Consider the following 22083-nt stretch of genomic DNA (forward strand, 5'->3'; position numbering starts at 1 on the left):
AATTTTAAAAATATAACTAAGTAAACAAAACCTCATCTGTAAAAAAATGACAAATGAGACTATTTTCTGATAATGAATGTCAGCAAAGCATAGCCTGATTCCTTGTGATAGGGATAAATATATTTGTACTAATGTGCTTAAAAGGCAACTATTAGTTTTTAACGAATGTAAGAGATTTATTTTTTAGCAGAGCTACTAAAATAATAATCATACATAAAGGAGTACTTTACACAAGCTCAGGAAATTATATTCAGAGATTTAGCTAGGGAATTTGGTTCTGGTTTGAAAGATAACGTTCATTTTTATATACAAAAAATTGTTTAATTCATTATCATACTTTTATTCTGCAGACACTGAAAAGCTTTAATGCCCCCCAAATTACTTAGATGTAACTTAGTTTTACGAGTTATCAAGCACTAAAGATATAAATAGCCTTATTAATCTCTTAGAGCTGGTGCAATACTGTTCCAGAACACCACTATTGCATAATAGGAAGCATTTATAGGGTGGGTTTGTTCCCCACATTAGTGTACCAATTTAGCTTGATTCTAAGATAATATACTGCCTGAAAGTGATGTACGATTTTAAGGCACCTGGTAAAGTGCAGACTTTTACATTGAAGAATAAAATGTGTCTAATAGGCAGGCACTATGTTTTTTGTTGAAATTAGACTTTTGATTAATAGTCTAATGCAGCACCAATGTAAGATTAGTGGTCATTTAAGGAATAAGAAAAGGGATCGGACCTCAGTGTTCTATCTTCATGTTGGATGCAACTGTCACTTGCTCGCATCTGCGAATAGATGTGTATGTATATGTACAGAAAATATAATGCCATTTGTGATGGAAAACGATGGAGCTGAAGCTATGAAAACCCGGATTAGGAAGCAGACATTTGGGTTCTTACCTTAATTTGTAGGAACTCAACTGGTTGTCACCAGTTCTCCAAAGAACCGGTTGTCCCGGTTCTCCAAAGAAACACGACATGCTGTATGGAGTACAGCATAATATCAGATAGCGAGATAAATATCAGTGCATCATCATTAGCATGGATTATTAATGTTACCACAAAGAACTTTGTTCTCTGCAAAGCACTGATTTCTTCTCTCTGGTGGCCAGTGACAGGACCTGAGGGAATGGCCTGAAGTTGCTTAAGGGAGGTTTAGGTCGGATGTTAGAAAAAGGTTCTTCCCCCAGAAGGTGGTTAGGCACTGTAACAGGCTCCCCAGGGAAGCACCAAGCCTGACAGAGTTCAAGTGCTTGGATGATACTCTCAGGCACATGGTGTGATCCTTGGGGCTGTCCTGTGAGGGACCAAGAGTTTGACTCAATGTTCCTTGTGAGTCCCTTCTGACTTCTCAGAATCCCTTCAGTGATTCTGTGAAATTCATAAACTTGGCCGAATTAGGCACTAAGAAATCCACTGTTAACTTTGGTTTAGCTCTGCATGTCTATTTCTTGAAACTTAATCAGGGTGAGTGTATCAGATAAGAAGCAGAAACTAGAGAAACAATGTTAAAAATAATTGCGATGCTCTGGGAAGCTGATTCAAGGGAACTTAGTGGCAACTTTATAGTTTATAGTTGAGAAATTTGTGCTAAAAGTGATATCTTTTGTCTTTACTTAATGATACAAAAATGAAAACCAACCTGGTTGTAAAAATATGCTCTAGAGAGCTGCTAGCTGTTAATACCCAAAATGTACTAAGTGATAATACTCTTATGCCAGACTGATAAGCACCTGTACAAAAGATATAGATTGCCAACCAAATTAGTCTGGTAATCCTGATAAGTCCATAGTGAGATCTATAACATCTGCTAGAGGCAAAAATGTATTCTGTAAGACTTGCCTTACACCTATATTTTCAGTCTGTGCATGTCAATAAAATTATTTCAGGAATGGCTTTAGCTTCTCAGATAGAGAAAATGGCCTTGAAAAATTCCTTCAAATCCATGTCCCTATATCTAACTTTCAGCAGGGTAAGAGATGATGCTTCCTAGGTTGTGGCTTTGAAGCTATGGGCTTTCATGGTGGCATGAGGTTAGAAGTGAAATTTAAAAAAATGTTTGGTCTAATACTTCTTTTTCTTATTTTTATTTTTCTTCTTTCCATCTAAAGAAAGAGGGTGTTTAAAAGTAATGGTGGTTGTATATATGCAACAACTTAGGAGTTGTCAGAAATTACTGTTTCTTGTCATGTAGCAGCCGCTTTGGATTATATTCATTAATCATTATCACGTGGTTAAAACACACTTTTAAGACTGCTCTAAAATGGTTTTCATACTCTGACTCAGTGATGTCACATGGGAATACAAAGGTGATTTTTAAATTCAAGGTGGGTTACAGATGGCTTAGACTTACACACAAACTGTATTTGTATTGAATTATTTCATGGCTTTATGAATAGAAGTAAGAGCATTACATATAAAGCTAATGAACTCTCAATGTGCAGTCAGGTGGGCAGAATACAAGTGATTATATACTTACATGAGAAATTCCAGCATAGGGAAAAATTATTTCTTTTGGTGGCCACATATTTTGTCCACAGTACCTTGTTCTGTTTGAAGAATATACATTAAATCTTTTTTAAGAATATAGGATGTAGTTGATGTGTATGAGGCATCAAATGAATCTATCAGACAGCTGACTTGATAATGTACAACAACCAAGGACTTGGCAACTCTCTACTCACAAAATTCTTTGCAATCAATATTGTATTAATAATTTAGTTTCTGCTAATTTAAAATAAATATTCTTTCAGGAACTACATCCAGCACAGTAAAATGTAATCTAGCATCAGCGTTACTGTTGTTTTGGGAATGGGAGGTAAAACCAGGAAATTTCAATTTGGCCTCCTAGAGTGAGTATGGCATTTGTCTACCTGAGTATAATTTATGCATGGTAAACTGAAAATATTTTGTGACACACTTTTCCTGGGAGGCACCTTTCCTCAGACAGAAGACTAGAGGCCAAAAAAAAAAAGATCATTCCAATAGCAGCACATAGCCAATGCAGTTCTTACTAAATACTACCAAATAGGTGGTGACAGGAAGCAAGGATAACAAAAACAAGCTGTTTCATTTTTCTGTACAGTATTTCACTTGCTTGTCCCAGGCATTTGGTTTGTGGGGGTTTGGGTTTTTTGGTTTTTTTTTCACATGAACACAAAACAAAAATTCACATAAATGAAATAGTTGAAGAAACCATGGTGAGCCTGAAAGTAGGGGAAATAAATGAGCACACTTTTTCAGTATGATTCACGTTAACAGTGCATATTTTGGGAACTGAAGTCCATTGCTTTGCAATGTATTGTGAGAAATTACTTTATCATAGAAATAGAGGACAGCCTTTTGGATGACAAATGTTTTCTTGTGTGTGACCTTCTCCTACATTCTTTTCTTCAATGTTTAAAAGGCAAGAAGGTGTCAGTAGAGGTAGTAATTATTATAAATCTGGTCTCTGGAGGCTCTCTCATCTGTGCTTCCATTTAATAAATCGTCTTTTCTGCCTCTTCCAAAACAATATTTGAAAGTCTTTTGAGCTTCTTTTTGCCTTCTTTTTTTTTTTTCTTTTTTATCTCTCTTTGTCTCATCCTATTGCAAGGCACATCCGTGGATTGCTCTGTTGGCTCCCCATGTTCTGCACAAAAGCAGAAGAACTGTGATGGATGTTAATCCCACTCTGTGGTCATGTATAAACAGACAAGCCATGTAATTGTTGATTTCACTGTTTGCTTTCAAGTTCTCTATGTTTGGATCCATACAGCACAACTTATATCTGTAAACTCTCCCATATCTTTTGACCAAGTGACTTGCTGATACAAACAGCAATTTTAGTAGCTACTTGTCACTACTTTATCATTCTCCAGTTAATAAAATTTGTATTTTTAGAGAATTGGGATAAAAGCCATCTATGTGACCCTTCCTGACTACTTTGAAAAATTAGTTCTGGGAACTTTTTGATCATAGATTGTGCTCCATTCTGGTTTCTTTTGTTACATACTTAAATTACTTTTTTCATACTATGCTCTTGGAGAGCACTTGTGAAGTAGAGGTAGAGATCATGCAATGGCATGACTTCAGCTGTTCTGGAAATTTAAAAGGGCAGCAGGCCCAACATTTCTCTCCTCACCGTGAAGAACACTATAAAAATTTGTACCAAACTGATGCTTTTTGGAAAAGCTATAGATCCAGTGACAGAGAAGGTGAATAATCTCCTTTTTTGTTCCCCTTTTGATAGAGGATGGCAAAAATACTTGCCTGCAGAGATAATTAGAGGGGGTAGATTAAAAAAAAACATGGGTTAATCCATGCATTTGAACAAGTTTAAATTAAGGGCTTTGCTTCTGTAAGTTTGGCTTGATGGATGATTTTCATGCATAGATCCAATATTAACAGGAAGAGCACGATGATTTGTAAGGAAATTTAGGCTTCTACATTTCAGATCCACACCCAACCTAATTGTTTATTCTTTCTTTACCATAAGAGGGGGAACAAAATCAACCTGAACACTTCCAAGGAATGATTCATCATATGGTCTACCGTAGGCTGAGTTGGTGGAGTTTGAGTGCCTGTTCTGTCTATTGGCAATAAGAGAAGTCTAGAGGGTAGATGTAGTCAGTGTGAACACCTAAGGCTGGCCATTGGTATTCAAATGTACCTTCTGGAGGTCATGAACCTGCTGGTATAGCCTTTCCTATGTTCCTATGTTCACAGGTCAGGTGTGTTCCAGGCAAACGAAACTATTGCATTGCTTTGAAAGAAAGCTAAATGCACACTCAGCAGCTATGTCTATCCATTTTATGGGCTGTTGTTTTATAGGTAAGATTGAATAACAAAATAGATATTACTTATGAGGTGTTTGTTCCAAGTCTGGCACCTTTTTTCCTGTTTTTTTGTTTGTTTGTTTTTTTCTGTAGGATTATCGTCACTGGAGCTGACATAGCGATGTGTCAGCTCATCACCACTGTAATGGTCAGTTGTAGCACCTGACATGAGATGATCCAATAAAGGCAACAGGAGTTCTTCAGAGGGTTTTGTCTGATCCAGACTTACAAAGACTATTTTGCTGAAGTTATATAAACCACAGTCACATACAAAGAGTCTGGTCATTATTGAAAATCTGTAACGCGGTGCCATGACTAGCTCCCAAATGTGTTAGTTAGTCAACATAAATGTGTAGATATTACATGTTATTTTACATTTGCTATCAGCTCCCTCTCTGTACAGATTACAAGTAAGGATTGAGGTCAACATTACCAATGAACTTCATGGTTATTTAGATGGCAACTATCTAGATACAAAGAATGTGGCTCAGCTGACATAAACCACATGGATATTTTTTGTGGCTGTTGATAAAAATTAAGTGGTCAAGCTTTTGAAGAAAGCTAGGGTCTTTCATGTCTTCATATGCAAATACATGTAATATACACTTAAAATTATATACCCTTGCTTATTGTTGAGAGTATTTTTAGACAGACAGTTGGCCAAAAGCAAGCCTGTGGTATATTTTTCTACAGCATATTCTGACAGCAAACTGTTAAATTTTTAGGTCTTATCGAAATAATAGATATTGCATATCTTCTGTCAGAGGACCTACTTCAAACAATTAAACAAAAAAAAGCGTAATTCAGAATTTAATATAATTTATAAGTACAAAACTTGAAGAAATAAAAAGGCAAGTTTATTCTTATTGAATCTGTTTTGCATGACTTATTGTTTTTAGTGCTGTGGAAACTGAAGGCTTTTCCTTTAAATTGTTTGAAACCTATGAAAGTGAGGATTTTCTTTTAAATCATCAGACACTTAATGGAATAACTCAAATCCCCAAAGTGTATAGAATACTTGAATGTCAATATTTGCAGTGAGATCTGTTTATTAGACATACTGATATGTTTGCCCATCTGTATGCTCCACTTCTTAGGAAGCTTCCAAAACTGTCTGGGCTATACTTTAACCATTGGAAATGTAGTAGAATCCAGAACTGTGCAAAAAGTGCCCTTTTTGGCCAAACTCATATCCCTTTTTGGTCATGTTTATGCCAGAGCAGATGTGGCGTGCAGCTGAACACTATTTACTGCATGGGAACTTCCAGCTGATCAAAATATTCACACTGTGAATACAATAATCCTCCATTTGTGTTTCTTAGCTGAGATCCACCCTACTAGTGAATCTGATTGGGGGATTAAGTGGGAGTATTGAAGAGGAGTTTCATTATCTTTAGAAAAATTACAAGATATTAACAGGATGATATTACCTGCAATAATACACTTCAGAGGCAGACCTTCATAAGTGGTGGTATTAAGAAAGACTTCTCATGGCAATGTTAAATAGAGTCCCTGGACGTTTACAGAAGAGTTGGCCATGGATACTGTCTGCTGGAAACTGTGTCTTATGCATTTGTAACATAAGATGTGAAGTGAGATTTTTCTTTTTTTTTTTAAACTAATCTGGTTTTCTGAACTTCAAGAATTACAAAGGATGTGAAAATCTGTCTGCCATTATCAGATGCATATATTTTTTTATTAGATGATGAAATTCTATGTAATACTTCCTTGCAATCCTCCCCTCCATATTAGAATTGGTCTTTCATGCATTTCAAGAGCTTCATTCAAGTGCAGGTGAAAGGGAGTCTTGGCTTGATTGGCAATAAAATGCTTCCACATTTATAGATATGTTCTGTGAAATAAATATGAAAGGAAAAAAAGTATACCTTGATTGTGTCTGAAAATGCAGTTATCACTGCCATAAGTCTCAGAGTGAGAGAGAAGGGAGAATGATGGGAGGGAGGAAGATTCAGAAGAAGAGAGAAATCAAGAAATCAGTGACAAAGAGAGCTCCAGAAAATACTTTAAATTACTTTCCATATCCCTACAAAATAAAACCACCCACAAGAACAAAACATATACTGAATGAGTCAAATTAGGTAGTCAGTGAGTCATAGTACAAAAAGAAAAAGTTTCTGTATGCAGATAACATGCAAAATGACCATATTTTTGCTGTTTTAACAAAGGTAGTATTGCTATGTTCCAGGGTGTGGACTAAAGTACTGTATCCAGAGGAAAGAAAAAATACTTATAGGAATGCATTTCCCTGTCTTATAATTGCTATAAAACAAAATATTGATGCTCTCAAAACCCTGTAATTTATTTTTTCCTTAAAAGTTATATGCTTAAAAGAATTTCCTTAAAAGAATATGCTCTAACATAGTTAAGGGTTTATGGGAAATAAATACAATGCACTATATTGAAAATGGATTCCCAAGAAAGATCAATAAATGCTGAATACAGCAGAATGAAGTTATCAAAATGTAAATATTTTAAACAAAACAGAATTTAACAGTTGCCAAGATAAGCTACTCCCTCAAAGCACACTGAAGACATTTTCTAGTTTACATAATGTAATTAAATTCAAGTCTGAAGAATTCAAATTCATCCCAAAGACATTATTGGCAATGTGATTTAATGTGTGATAAAGAGGAAAATGTAGCATGTGAGAAGACCACAGGAGTTTTATAAAATTACATTTGAAAGCTGACAATTGTTTACAAGCATCTTTTAAAACTACTCAATAGTGTCATAATGAACCTTTTCCATTATTAGCAGCACGACCCTCTTCCTGACACAACTGGTGACAAGTTCACCCCAGTGTAACTTCCACAGTCTTACAAAAGCTGTAACAGGAGATTACTCATTTTTGTCTTGTCAACACAGTGTAAGGAAAACGTAAGTCACTCTTGTCTTACAGAGTAAACCATTTTGTGTATATTTTTTCCACACTAAGAGAGACTAGTATAGGCCTTATATACATTTTCTCACAGTTGGATTTTTGCTCATACAGTGAGGGACATTGTGAGCTGAATGCTACCCTAGAGCCAAGAGCTTCAGGGATTCAACCTTTTTTCTGTTTCTAACTAATCTCACTTATAATATTTTAAACCTAAATTTCATCTGCAAAACAGGGATATACTATTTACAATCTTATAAGATCATCCAGTTGAAACTGCAACAGCTCTTGCGAAAATATTAATATTGTATCATAAATGCTAATGTCTTTTAATCCTTTTGTATTATGAGAGCCTCAAGTCTGGTAAATTAGGGCTTTATCAGTCAGGGTACAGAAAGATTAATTCTGTGAAGCATATCTTGGCACTAGTGGCGGGACATCTCAAAAGATGCCAATATTTTGCTTTTAATGGGTGAGGGTCATTTACCTCTGCTGAATAGAAAGGGTCTCTAACTAGGATTAAAAAGGGAGAGAACTATTTGTATAGTGATGCTTCTTACTGGAGAGGCTTTGCAGTCAAACTGCCCCTCTTTAAAGGATTTATTTGTGCTATAAGAATGTCATGGTGTGACCCCAGAATGACAGTGAAGTGGTATTTATAGTATTTATCCAGTCATCAGAAATGACTAATTATCCCTCTCTTGGAATGTACAGGCTTTGATGACTCATGTAATATGCTTTCATTATCTCACAATTTTGTTTCTCTGATCCTTTAAAAAATATGTACCTATCTATAGTAATACTTAACGTTTTCCTTCCTTAAAGTTCCAGAAATTACATAACTTGCAATTTTTTGGTAAAAACTCTTGCAACTCCTGTGGTGTCCCCCTCCAAAGTAGTAGGTGTTTTTTGTTCAGTCAGTCACTCTTGTATTTGTCATTTTACAAAACCTTCTGACAGGCTTGAGTCAAGGAAGAAAGATCAAAGGCTAATCCATTAGTAACCTCTCAGGTCTGACCTTCCCTTAGAAAATATTCAGTGAAAAGTTTAAAATGACTCTTTATAAAAGGGCAAAAGACTGTAGCAGAAAAATTATGAAATACATAGTATGAGCAACAGCAGGACGAAAGCACCAGTTCATCTGTTTCTCAACTGGAAAATAAGATTAAGTAGTCACCATAATATGTAAAGAAAAATCTGTTCCTTTGAACTTGTTATTTGTCTGTTGCTAGGTATTACTTTTGTAACTTTTTTCTATAGAAACCCTGAAAGTACTCATGACAAAATAACACCTTAAAGCCTCTCTAAACTGTGCTTTTCTGGGATTATTGTTACTGCAAACTTGGCTCTAATTTTCTGAATTTTATATTAAAAATTATCTCAATCCAATGCAAAGTCAATAACTAATAAGTTTTTTATATGAGTAACAGTATATTTTGATTCCCATTACTGAGGCACCTAAGAAAAAGTCACACACACCATTTTATTATTTATCCAAAAACATTCAGGAACCTATCCACCACCTTTGTGATAAACATTCTCCATCAGGAATTTTATTTTTATTCCCAGAAAAAAAACAAAACAGTAACTTAATTAGTACGTTACGTGGATGTTAGCAACAATTTTAATTATTTTGATTCAGACTAAGATGCTTTGGTCTTCCCTATCCTTGGTGACCCATTGACATAAGAGAGCTATCCTGAAGATGGTCTTTTGTTGTTTGCTCTGGGAGAATCTTAATGCAAAAGATTCATAGCATCAGACAGAAGTTGGTAAAATCGCAAGATTATCAAAGTGCTCACCAGGTGTCTAGGAGACAGTAGTCTTTTTCCTGTAATTTCCTGTAAATCTTTTTCCTGTAAATATTTTCCCTAGAGTCCTTTAATGAATGGATGAGGACAGGTGACAAAAGGTAAAGCGTGTACTGTGGAACTGTAGATAGTAATCCTTGCATAAGGGGGACAAGACCTGTGTAGCCTGCAGAATTGCTGGCTAACTTCCAGCTGGAGCTAATCTTCTCATCTCTCAGGTGGCTCCAGTGGACTTCTACCCAGTGGAGAACCATCTCTAAAGACCCCGACCACAACCATGGTTCACTTTTATTCTTACCCGATGCATTGGTTGGGATATTAATTGAAAATGTGGAAAATGGGTTTGTAACCTGACTAGAACAGTTGTGAGGCCCAGAAGACAGAGTAACCACTCATGACATTCTTTATGCCCAGCAGTAATGAGCATGAACTCGCTGGTACTTTACTAAGAGCAATTCATAAACTTATATTGCAACCAGCTAAAATGTTAAGCATTATAATTTAGCTTCTTCCTCATTCTAATCAAATGTCTCTGTCATACTGAATAGCAAGTAAAAAGTAACACAATAGAGTGCAAATTTTATCACTCCTAATTCTGCCCTTTGGTTGGTTTCATATCCAATGATGAAAAAAATATCGCCTTGTTGAGCAGGAATGAGAAAGTAAAAAGGGGAAACTGGAATCCTAATGTGGCTTTTGACCTGTGCAGCAAGTTAATTATACACTTGAGAAAACATCTAGCATTGTCATGTTGCACTGTATGGATCTGTGTGTGCACAAGGCTGAATATAAATATGTGTGTACATGAGCATGCGTATATACTTTATGCAACATTGCACTACTTGTGCTCAGTACTTCCTGAATTTGTTCGTAAAGTCATTGGTTTTAAAGGATTTAAATGAAGATGAAGCATGGCCCAGTGGATTTTAATGTATAGACAGTTACTCTTGGTAAAAATAATTACTTAATTAAATGCTCTGGTGGACAGTGATTAAGGAAGGAAGTGGTAGATAAGTAATGAAAACTGTATCAGTACAAAAAGTATCAGCAACTTAGAAGATGATAAAGTATCTTTAGTGGGATAAAATAGGCACTGCAGACTTCTGCAGTAAATGGTTTTACCAAGGCATTCTATTTCTTACACTATTTTCCATGAAAGCTTTTCTGTCGCTGATGCAGTTTTCTGTTGCACAAAACTAAACTGCCAAATCAATGCAATCCACAGATGAACTAGAAGTCACTTTTACATTGCAGTCAACTCTGTCTGAGCAGTCAGAACATAAATGCTCATGAAATGACAATTACTTTCTTTATAAACAGAGAAAGCGGATGATCTACAGAAGAAGTGAATGTAGAAGTCCATTATTACCATCATGCATCTTCTACTCTGCTGTCTGCAGGACCCTTCCTCAGGGCTAGACAGACACACAGACCCCTACAATCCTACAGCCAGCTTTTCCTCCTTTAGCACTTCCAGGCTGTTATGATATTGTTATACCGTAGTCCTTCTGTACAAGATGAAACCTTAGACAGTCAGTACGCTTGGAACAGTTGTGTCAAATCTACAGAGTCTGGAGAGATATGGCTGGGGCTTTCAAACCTAGATGAAATTCTTTCAGTTGTAATGCTTTGTTAGGAACATGAAGTGAAGCTATTAGGTATGTTTTCATCTGTCGTATACTGTTTATCTATATAGTTCAGAGAAGAAAAAATTCTGTGAGGTAGGGACCGAGTCCAGTATTTTCTTTCTCTGTATACCATATTTAGGCACCTCAAGTAACTAGGCTTATTTTAAGAGGTCCTGAGTGGAAAAATCAGTAAAAATCAAGCCAGTGAATTATCTAAAAATAGCCACAGCACTCTATTTAGGCTGTTACATTTCAAAATTATTAACTTCCTAATTATATTGGCATAAATAAGTTACAAAGTATTTGTATTGAGTTGGACTCTGAAAACTGTGTTTTGAAGAGGAGGTTTGACTTCGGGATGCAGTCTTTTTGGATAGCTGTGGGAAACAGAATTACTTATAGTCTGCTATTACGGCTGGGTGTTTTCAAACCTGGTAATTAAATTCAAAGGTATGGAAGATCAAAGGGAATCTGTACAGGAAAAAGATGTAACAAGAAAGTCAGGAACAGATACAGACAGGAGTTTTTGCTGTACATGTCATTCTGAATTAGAATGGCAGAAGTCTCTGTCAATAAGATCAAAAGTTTGGAACAGAGATGAAAACTCCTTTTACTGTTAATTATTATAAACTAGCTAAGAATGTATTTGAACACTTTTGGAAGAATGTTAAAAAGCAGTTACACTCCTTGCTCCCCCTGGGAGAAGAGTACTGGAGCATTTGAAATTTAAAAGAAATAAATTGTTTCTAGGTGATTTTAACATTTTTTTCTGTTCACTATTAACTCTAAATGGCTATATCATCTAACAGCCACTTTGTGACATGCTCCCATTTTTTTTCTTAAAGGTAGGTATGAATGGCATAAATTAATCTACAGGGATTTTAGTAGACCATGGTTTTTGTAGGATGCCAGCTTGGTAATTCAAGAGTGGTACTTTCCTCTATGTCTGTTATTTTTGAGGCAGATGTTTTTGATCTTTGATTTTTTTCATAGAGTGAAATGTTGAGGCACTGTGGGGTCATTTAAGAGCCCAGAAAATTTCCCCAAACAGTGAGAAAGCTAATTTATAGTTAATGCCTTTGGAGAAAATGCAATTCTTCTTGTATAAATTTAATGCTGTTTTCACTTGCAGGTGTTTCTCATGTTCTGTTCTAAAGTGCTACTTAGTGTTGCTGAGCACAGTTGATAGTTGCTGTGATGATCTGAATTTCAATGGGTATGAGAGATCTTCAGGGGTCCCAGATCTTTTATGAGATTTGGAAGCCTTGGCTGGGATTCAGCTTGCAATTTTCGGAGTATGTATGTGTACACACGTGTGTGTGTGTTTATGTGTCTGTGCGTACAGGTATCTACGAGTGAATTAAGTGTCTAAGCTCCCCTTTTGACTGGTGAAATTCTAGTCAATATAGTTAATGGAGCTTAGAGAGCTACTTGGCCAACCAAAGTTGGAGTCTACTGCTAGATGTAATAAATAACTCTTCTAGCTTTGTTGACTACATCAATTTGATCTTTGACTGTGTTGGGAAATTAGACATCCAGATCACAGGTAGGCACCCAAATAGACACATAAAAACTTAAGTGTCAATCTCCGAATCAAATCCTACCTACAGTGAGATGTTGCTGATATTTTCACTTCATGACAATTTGTTTCTTACACTCTGTGGTGAAACTTGCATGTGTGGAATTGCAAAATGTTTACACATGGTCAGGGCAATCAAATACAATGCTAGTGTGAATAAAACCAATCTAAATTTTTTAAAAACAATCTCATAAAATGTTGAAAACTGCTGTAACTTGTATCCTTTTATGCCCTCAAAGTAGTGCCTTGTCTGCGGCTATTTTGTCTCCTTCCTTTTTTTCATGGCAGTTTCTGAGAGATTGCAGCTTACTCACCTTTGACTAGTGTTTCCTTGGTAGTTTTGACCGAAATAACTTTTCCTTGGATTTGAAAGAGGAATTCAAACACATAAATTGTGTTTTCTATGAGATTAACTGTTTTATAGCCATTTGAGATACAATTTCTCCTGCTGAACTGTAACAGACTAAAAGTTTTTCATCTAACCTAAGATAAATGTTGATACCCTTCTGCGAGTCAGCAGAATGAGAGAAGTATTCGCAGAGGGGGACTATGTTCTTCCACTCAGATTACAATTTACTGTGGGATGAGTTGCCCCAGGAGGCACCTTTAGCACTGGCTACTTTAGTCGAGGTGCTGTCTTTTTAGGTAGTTAAAGCTGGATATACTTTAAGCTCCTTCCCATCCTTAGTTCCAAATGTGATGCTGGAACATCACAATCCCTTTGGGTCCTGCTGCAAAGTATCTCAGCTCTACAAAGCAGGAGAGAAGTTGTAGTGCTGTGCAGCTGGCAGTGTTTATGTGCATTCCAGGCTGTAGGTCTATGATCCAACCTCGCTCCCATTGATTGGTCTGGTATAAAAAACAAACTGCTTTGCACTCATTCACATTGAGACTTCATGTGCTGGCATTTTTCTCTTGCAGTTATGTATTTAAAACATGGCTCATTGGGAAACATAAAATCATACTGCATTGCTAATTTTTTTTCTTTTCTTTTTTGAACAGCTTTGTACGGTATCAAGAAAATGAAGGAATGTTGTTTCATGCTTATATCTTGAAATTTTTCCATTTAGGTGCTTTAGGGATGTGGAAATAGATTTTCTTTTGTATTCTCTAGGAGCAAGCAGAATACAAATAAAAGCTACATATTTTGTGTTTCAAAATGTTTTATTTCTTAAAGGAATATTAGAAGCAGAACTGTTTGGGAAGAAAAGAGCTAGAAAGGCTTGGGAGGAAAATTGATGCTTCTTTAAATAACTACAGGTCACCAGATGAGTAAAAAAATAATTTCATGTTCAGAAAATGGCAAACTTTAGCTGGAAGTCTTTACTGGCTCACCCACAAAATTAGGACAGCAAATAGAAATTAAAAATTGGAACAAAATTGTAAAAGAGGAAACAGATACTAATCAGTATAAAATTGAAGTAAGAAGTGTGGAAAATTTATAGTGAAAGATAGAAATAGAAAATAAAAAATCTGTGATTGGTAAGGCAAAGGACAATAAAAAGCTTTTAATGTATTAATAGCAAAAGTCCTAATCATATAAACCACTAGATGGAGATAGTAAGATTGTTACGAGAGATTTGAAAGCACCATAAGTGATAAAATTTTTTTTTATTCTCTGTTTTGAAAAATACTTGATGCATTCTCCATGTTATGAGTGTGCTGAAACACTTTCCAAAAGGCCTGGAAGAAAGAAAGGAAGATGTAAAGCAGCAACTTCTTGGACTAAAGACTATTTTAAACCAATAATTCTGGATAACTTTTGCACAAGAGTCCTAAATGATTTGTTGAGGAAATCTCTACCTCGTTGATGCTACTTGTGGAAGGAAAAAAATACCCCCACAACTCACAGCCAACCAAACAACAGAAAAAGACCCACAAACCCAGCCCTCTTCCCCCCAAAAAAGCCAAAAAACCAAAAACCAACCAAACACTCCCACTCTAAAGCATAACAGGTACCTATGCAATAATTGCTTTATCATTTCAAACAGAATGAAATGGTCTCTAATTAATAATGCAATAAATTGTAGTTATTTTATTTTAATGAAACAGTTAAAACAGACAGTATAAATAGATGATTTTACTATAAAATATCTGGTTTTGTTACTTATCATTTGACTGATAAAAATGATTATATAAATAATAAAAGTGTATAGTTTTGACCATTTAATGGTACAATCAGAAATGCAAAATGCAGCCATTCATAAGTGAACAGATGCATCCTATAAATCAGAGTGCAAAAATAAAAGAATCCTGAGTGTGAAATCTGTACAAAATTTTTCAGTACAACATCTGGATTTATAAATTTAAATTTATAACTTTATAAACTGTGATAATACAATGCCTGGATTTGGTGATAAATCTTAGAGGGTATGTTGCAAAATTGTAGAGAGTGTCAGAAAGACGAACAAAAAAAGTGAGGCACTGGTTCATTCACCTCACAGAAGGTAGTGCTGGATTGTCTACATGTGATATGCTCTAAACTGACACATTAGATAAATTGTACTGAAAACAGTACAGAAATAAAATTACAAAAGAAAGAGAGAGAAAGGAAGGACTGTGCATGCTGAACTTGCTGTTGCCATCGGTTCCAATTTTCATTCTTTGACCAAAAAAAAAAGATTTTGTGTGTGTGTGTGTGTGTGTGTGTGTTTGAAAACATATTTGACATGGACTTAGACAAGCTTCCCAGTCTTGTTATTTGCTTTTAAACCATACTTCTCTTTAAAATTATTATCAATATACATAGTCAAAGAAGCTTCTGTACCAGTTGCATATTTATTCATATTCATTACCTTAAATCCTGTCCCATGCTTAGGAGCAAAGAATGACAGGAGTGGGCATTTAGTAAACAATTAGCAACAATATTGCCTAAAATACGGGTTTGGCTTTATGCTGGCAACGTTCTGTTTGTTTGTTTAGTAACTATCCATGTCTATGCGAAGGAGATTCAGAAAAATATGACCTTTCAATTGCCACATGTTGTCTGTGTTCAAAATACAAAATACCAGAAGTACTAGCTGCAAGCTTAGAAAAATGCGTATTGTTCTATTTATATTACTTAAGCTATGTAGAAATTCCCAGTTGCTTAAAAAGAACAGTGCTGTAAGTGCTCTTTTTGAACTGATAAAGTCTGCATGGTAAAGATTTGTAAAGGCTCTCAGGATCAAAAGTGAGTCTGTTTACCTCTTGAAAACACTTTTATAGGAGGTTCTGGTTAGCCATTTCCAATAGAGAATGGAGCAGTTGATCAGATAGCAGCTAAACTAATGAAAAGCATCATGGAAGTGACAGGAAGATTAATTAAGTTCCTCCAGTTATATTCACGTGTGGTTGTACAGAGTTCCTTCGGGTACTGCTGCAGTTAAATGGTATTCATAGTGACAAATATTGCACATTTCCAGAACTGACACTTCTGAGTCAAGGGTAAAAAACACATTTGGTAGATTTGCCAGTGGAGAATGTGTAAAACCAAAGATGAACCTCTGTGGCTGTTTAAAATATACAAATGTAACTTGCTTCTTCCCTTTCTATCCTTTAGGGTAACCTCAGGAGATTAGTAATGAATCACCAAATCTGCATTATTGTGTAGTATGTCTTAAATTACTCCAGATGGCTTCAAAATAAAAACAAACCAAACTTCTAGCTGATGTACTTAATATATTTCATTTGAGGCACAAAAATATGTGCACTTGGAAACACTTTCAATTACTTTTGGAGACTTAAAATACTGTGGCTTGTTTGCTGTTCTTTCTTTCTACACTGTGGTAACCGTAGTACTAATAGGAATGAAATTTCGACTCATAAGTTTCTAAATTATGTGGAAGTTCTAGTCCCATTTTACCTTTAAGAATCCTTTAGTTTTGGGGTGTATTTGGTTAACTAGTAGGTCTGGTGTGATTCGGATTTTTTCTCCCATTTTATTTTCAGAAACTAATGTTTCTACAATAAATTTTTGTTCTTAATAACTGTGTCTGTACAATAGACAAAATTTATTTTAGGAAAATCTGGAAACCTCTCAAATGTATGAGATTTTTTAACCTACTACACATGATGTATAGATTTAAAATGTTGTGTCACTAGTGTATTTTGTTGCCTACTGTTACACTTTTGCCAGCAAAGAGTTCCTCGATGTGCTTCTGCACTTGCAAGGAAAGGTTTGTGGTCAGCCTCACTTATTGAAATTCATCAAAGGCAATTGGTAAGAGTCTGAGTATAAATCTAATATTAGTTGCCTCCTGGGAGAGTTCAAGACTGGAAGAGAGATTTCCAGGAATCCTAGGGAATTAACTGGGTGCATTAATATTAAATATTAATTGGTCTCTGCAAAAGACATGCCTACGAGTGGCCTTGATACTTACTATGGCGGCATTGTGTAAATCAGTGGATAGATAAAAATCAGTAGAAAGCACAAATTAGTGGAGCTAGTTCATGAAGTGCCCCTCTGGCTCTAGACCAAGTCAGGCGTGAGGAGTAACCTGTAGCTTTCCCAGCTCTGGAGAAACATAAGGTATGTGCTGTACTTCCAGGTTATGTGTACTATCTGCTTTTTGTTTATTCCGAGGAGGTAACATCTTGTGGGGTGTTCTGCATTTTGAAAATCTGCCCTTTGTGGCAAAGCCTTTACCAAGGTAAGGAAGGGCAGAAGAACTCAAGGTGGAGATGCTATTTTGTTGGAAAAGAGGATTTCAGGGAGTAGAAGTTGCTTCTATTTTTAAGAATAAGGGTGAGGGGTAACTGGTTTAGGAATAGGTAAATTTTTTTCTTGCTATGTTTATGCGATTGCTGAATAACAAGGATTTGGGAGATTTGCTTTTATAAGTGAACCATGCATGAAAATATGATAATTTTGCAGTTAACCTGCATCTGTAGCAAAGTTAAATGCTGGTTAGCCTGTGTCGGCTTGTTGATGGTTGGGAGTTTGCACCATGGGCTGACATCATGGACTAATTTGCTCATTCATTCTGCATGCTTCTGCATGCCCAGGCTGGGTCTAGTCAAATCTCCAGACACACATAAGTGTTTGCTGCTCCTGACTGTGCTTCCCTACAGCTGTTTTCCACAGAATCCTCAATGCTTGCATTAAAACACCAGCCATTTGGGATTGCAATTACTAAACTAAACCTTGCTTTCACTGACAGTGACAATATCCCACTCAGGGAATAAAATTTATTCTTTGTTCCTTGCTTGAAACTCTATTTCTTTTTGCAGCTTATTAATGTTGAATGTGTAAATGAAAGCAGAGTTTGTCATGCACTATGTGAATTTGGGCTGTGAAAGCTTTCCAGGAGAGGCCACCAGTGATTTTTCTCTCCTACTTTGCATTTCTGTAGTTGAAATGCAAAGAAATTAAAGTTCTTGTTTTAATTGCTTTGGTTACTTTAATTGTATACTTACTGTCAGAACACAAATAAAGTGCATTAAGGTGGAAGGTGATCCTGCTTGTTTTGCATCCTATAGGGCAAAGCAAAATTGGAGGCAACATTCAGAACCAAATAGTGGAGAACATGTCAGTCTACATGGCACTTTGTTGTTCACATTTCCTGAAGATCTGACCTGCCATCTGAATTGGTGCAGCTATTGTAACACAACAGCCATTTCAAGAAGGTGTGTTTAAAGGCATCATGGTTGTTGCCCGACCATTAATAGTACACCTACACAGACACGAGCATTCTCAGATGACCAGCTGATGGTACAAATCAGCAAGGCATCTTGGCTTGTTGAAGCACCAAGACTAGAGTTAGCCTGCATCTCACAGGGTTTGACTCCTGGCAGAATGACCCCGAGCTTTTTTTCTGTGATAAGGTAAATGCAGTTTAACAGGCAAATGCTCTGCCTGGGTGCAGACTGTCTTAAAGGACGTCACGCAGTGCCTCTGCAAAAGCACTTCAGAGCTGGAAAAGGAGCTGAAGGATTTCACAGTGAATTGATTCTCTGAGCTTTTACCCTCAGTGAAGGGAGAGGAGGGAATGGTTGTGCTGCAGAAGGCTCCTAATAGTAGCTTATGTCTACTGCTCAGAGAACATTAGAGTGGCTCAGCTGAGATATTTTAAACCAGTCTTTGAAGATGGTATTTTCCCCTACAGCGAGGTGTCCTTCCCTGTATGATAGAAGAGAATGAGCATTGTAATGATGAAATAAAGGAAAGAAATGTGCTGTGAATACCCTCTGTTACTTGCTTTCTGCACCTTCTAGTTAAATTACAGGCCATGATTTCTAGATAGCTTCGTTTTTCTGTTTTTGATTTAGGATTTGCTCAACTTATGTTGCTCTCGATCAGTTTGAACTGTGCAAAAAGTCTTGATCTTCCTCCCTCATGTACTGTGGCCTCAAAGTGCACTCCTTAACTGTATGCTTTTTAGTTGTGAAGCAAAGCTTATTTTGGAGTTTATCAGTGTACCATGTATCTCTCATTTCAGGCTTGCCTCTTCCCAGGGGAAGCTGGAATAAGAACAGGCACTGAGAAAGGCTAGGTATCAGAAGTGGATAGCTGTGGGACTGCCAGCAAGGGACAGGACTGAAATTCGTGCCCCAGTTCTCCCCAGCAGTGTTTAATCTCTGTAACATTCATACAGGTAGCATGAAACCTCGTGAGAGCAATGCTGCGGAGGGCTCTTGCTGAGAGATGCATAGCGGCAGTGTACACCAGGGCTCTGAACTCTGCCGCTGCAATTGGAGCATTCCTTGGCTGCTGTGCTGGTGCGATAATTTTTCCCGAAGTGATTGGACCTCATGAAATAGTAGTTATTGTGCGGTGGTTTTACGAATAAGAAGTGGAGCTTTAAATGAATTATACCTGTCATCCTCTTTCCTGTAGAATTAAAGCATTCATCCCATTAGATCCTATTATAATGAAATAAACGCTTCAGCATACTGTCCATTATTTTTTACCTTTATTTAGTGTAAGTGTATTATCAGTGATACACATCAGACTGACAGCAGGAAACCAATGTCCTCTATCGATTCATGGAAGAGACATGTGCCTGAATACAGACCACATCGCCTTCACCACTCTGCCACACCAGTGTGTGTCAGATCCATCCCGAGGCACTATAGGTATATGGTGGAGAGTATTTCAGTATTTCTTTGGTCTTTCTTCTTCTGAAGCTGCTACTAGTTCATATAGCAGCAGGGGCTGTGGGGGGCCCTATTTACAACAAACTTAGAACCACTCCATTTGCCACAGAACAATAAAATAGCTACCAGCTGCTAACGACTTATCAACCTGGGCCAGAAATCAACCAGGGACCTGAAGGGTGAAAGGTTGTAAACTCCATTACAAATCATCATTGTTGTATGTCTCCTGTCCTCACACTTTTTATTCATGTGAAGATATTGTAGTTTAAAAAATCAGTTCAGCTATATTGAAAATGAACTACCTATTTGTTAGTTGCTTTTTAAAAATAGAAACAGATTGAGCTTTCTTCAACATTCAGATTGAAATTTTTTATTGTAATGGAACTATTGATTTAAAAAAAAAAAAAAGGCTTGGGGAGACCTGATCTTGCAAAGTGTCAAGCATCATTATCTTCTATTGAAGTTGGGGTATCAGGGCACTCAGGGCTTCTCCTGGAGCCTGCCCTTCAAAGAAAAGTACGCTCACAATATACGCTTTGTCTTTCCCCTCTATTATGTAATTGAGCACGTTATGTCACTACACGCATTTACTGCCAAAAAAAAAAAAAAAAAAAGTCCAATTTTAGAAGGGCTTTTTTTTTTTGTCCAAACCGGAGTTAGGTTAACCAGCATATTAGACCACATCGTTGTGAGCCTGTTAAAGAAAAGATCTGTTTGTAGTACTCTTAGTCCTGATGTCACAGGCACAGCAAGGACATCAGAAGGAGGAGTCAGATTACAGTAAGAATGGGCAGTGCAGCATGCAGCCGGAGTAAACGCTAAATCAGACAGGGATTGTATCAGGGATAAGACTGCCTGCAAAGAGCTCATCCTGAGGCGGCACACTGCTCTCTCACGCTTCTCGTGCTGGGAAATTTCCACATAATGTAGGATGAAAAAGCTCTGTTTTACATGTCAGCCCTGTGCAGGAGCTAATGCTGAATACACAGCGGTGGGATCCTGACTGCATGATTAATGAGAAACATAATGTATTTTGGTAAGTGTTAACGGTGATGTAATTCTGCTTCTGCTCACATTATCAATAGGAGTGATTATTACAGATTTCGGATTCAAGAACATTTCGTGCTGGCACGCACCTAAAACTGACAACTGGGGAATCCTGTCGGCTGTGCAGTTTGAAAGGATTCCATTGTCTGGGAAATATTCTGTTTGAGTGGGCTACTGCGTAGTTTTAGCGGTTTGAAAAACAAGCTAGATAAGATGAACTCATCCTAGGTTTGTTTTAAATGAACTTTTGTTTCATCTGCCAAGAGAGGATGAGAAATGCCTATGAGACATGGGAAGTTTTAGACAAACTTAATGTAATGGACAAGCTGCTACTGCACTGTCTGTGCTGGGGAGGCACAGTGAATCTCAGTATTTCATTCAGCTTTTAGTTTGAAGAATTTAAAGGTACAAAGGTGAAACAATATTTTATTTGCAGCGGTGCAATTGCTGAGTAGTCTGCACTGTGCAGATCACCGGTGTGGTGTTGGCTCTGAGCATGCCACAAAATACATATAATTTTAAACCTTTAGGGGTCTTGGAGGTGTTAAATATCTGTGCGGAGTTTTGTTGCTTGATGAAAATTTTCCTTATGCTTACAGCTGAGCTGGCTGCATACCCTAAAAACATGCTGGAGCGTAGAGCTATGTCTAAGCAATGTAGTGCTGCAGTACTGGGCTGGGATGTATGATTGCAATATAATGCTGCAAGTTAGTGCTGTAAGAGAGCATAAAAAAATAAAATAGAGAATTTGGTGATGTGATGGGAAAAATGCTGTTCTTAACTGCTTGAAATTTCATCTAGCCTCTGTGTTAATTTATAGCTGCATAATACTTAGGATGAACACAGAGCAGGGAGTTGTAGAATTTCTGGGACATTCAGCAGCTTTCTGAGTTTCATTAAATATTGAATCAGGAGTTCACTTCAAGCTTTAAGAGAAGAACTTTTGTAACATTCTCAGCTCTGTCACAAAAGTGCTGTGTTTTTTGCCATGCTAGGCATTATTTTCCTCTTTTCATAAAATTAAATATATGGGGGGGGGTGATTTGTCTTTAGCAGTGAAAATATCAACTATGAAAGCAGATTGATTTTGATGTAAACTGTCCTAAAAAAAAAATAAAAAGAATTGGCTGAGTTGTCAGAACTGTTCAGTGTCCATTTCAAAGATAAATTTACAATGTTTTAGCTTTATTACATTTTCCAGAGACTGAGAATGGACAAG

The 22083-nt window shown here is 36.7% G+C and overlaps 1 protein-coding gene across 4 annotated transcripts in view; it reads left to right on the top strand.

Annotated features, from left to right (window-relative positions):
- Nucleotides 1-22083, top strand: part of ZNF385D (zinc finger protein 385D) — a 413250-nt gene that overhangs the window by 228209 nt on the left and 162958 nt on the right. Inside the window, exon 1 of one of the 4 annotated variants that reach the window (XM_027744901.2) lies at nucleotides 20545-20853. The exons of the other annotated variants lie outside the window; for them this stretch is intronic. Coding sequence (XP_027600702.1) covers nucleotides 20832-20853 — 22 coding nt within the window. The 5' untranslated portion in view covers nucleotides 20545-20831. Of the gene's footprint in view, nucleotides 1-20544; nucleotides 20854-22083 lie in introns of those variants that run through there. 4 annotated transcript variants of the gene reach the window in all.

The sequence above is a fragment of the Pipra filicauda genome, unplaced genomic scaffold (assembly GCF_003945595.2).
Source record: "Pipra filicauda isolate LSUMZ 115617 unplaced genomic scaffold, ASM394559v2 scaffold84_size4826128_pilon, whole genome shotgun sequence".
In the NCBI taxonomy this organism is placed as follows: domain Eukaryota; kingdom Metazoa; phylum Chordata; class Aves; order Passeriformes; family Pipridae; genus Pipra; species Pipra filicauda.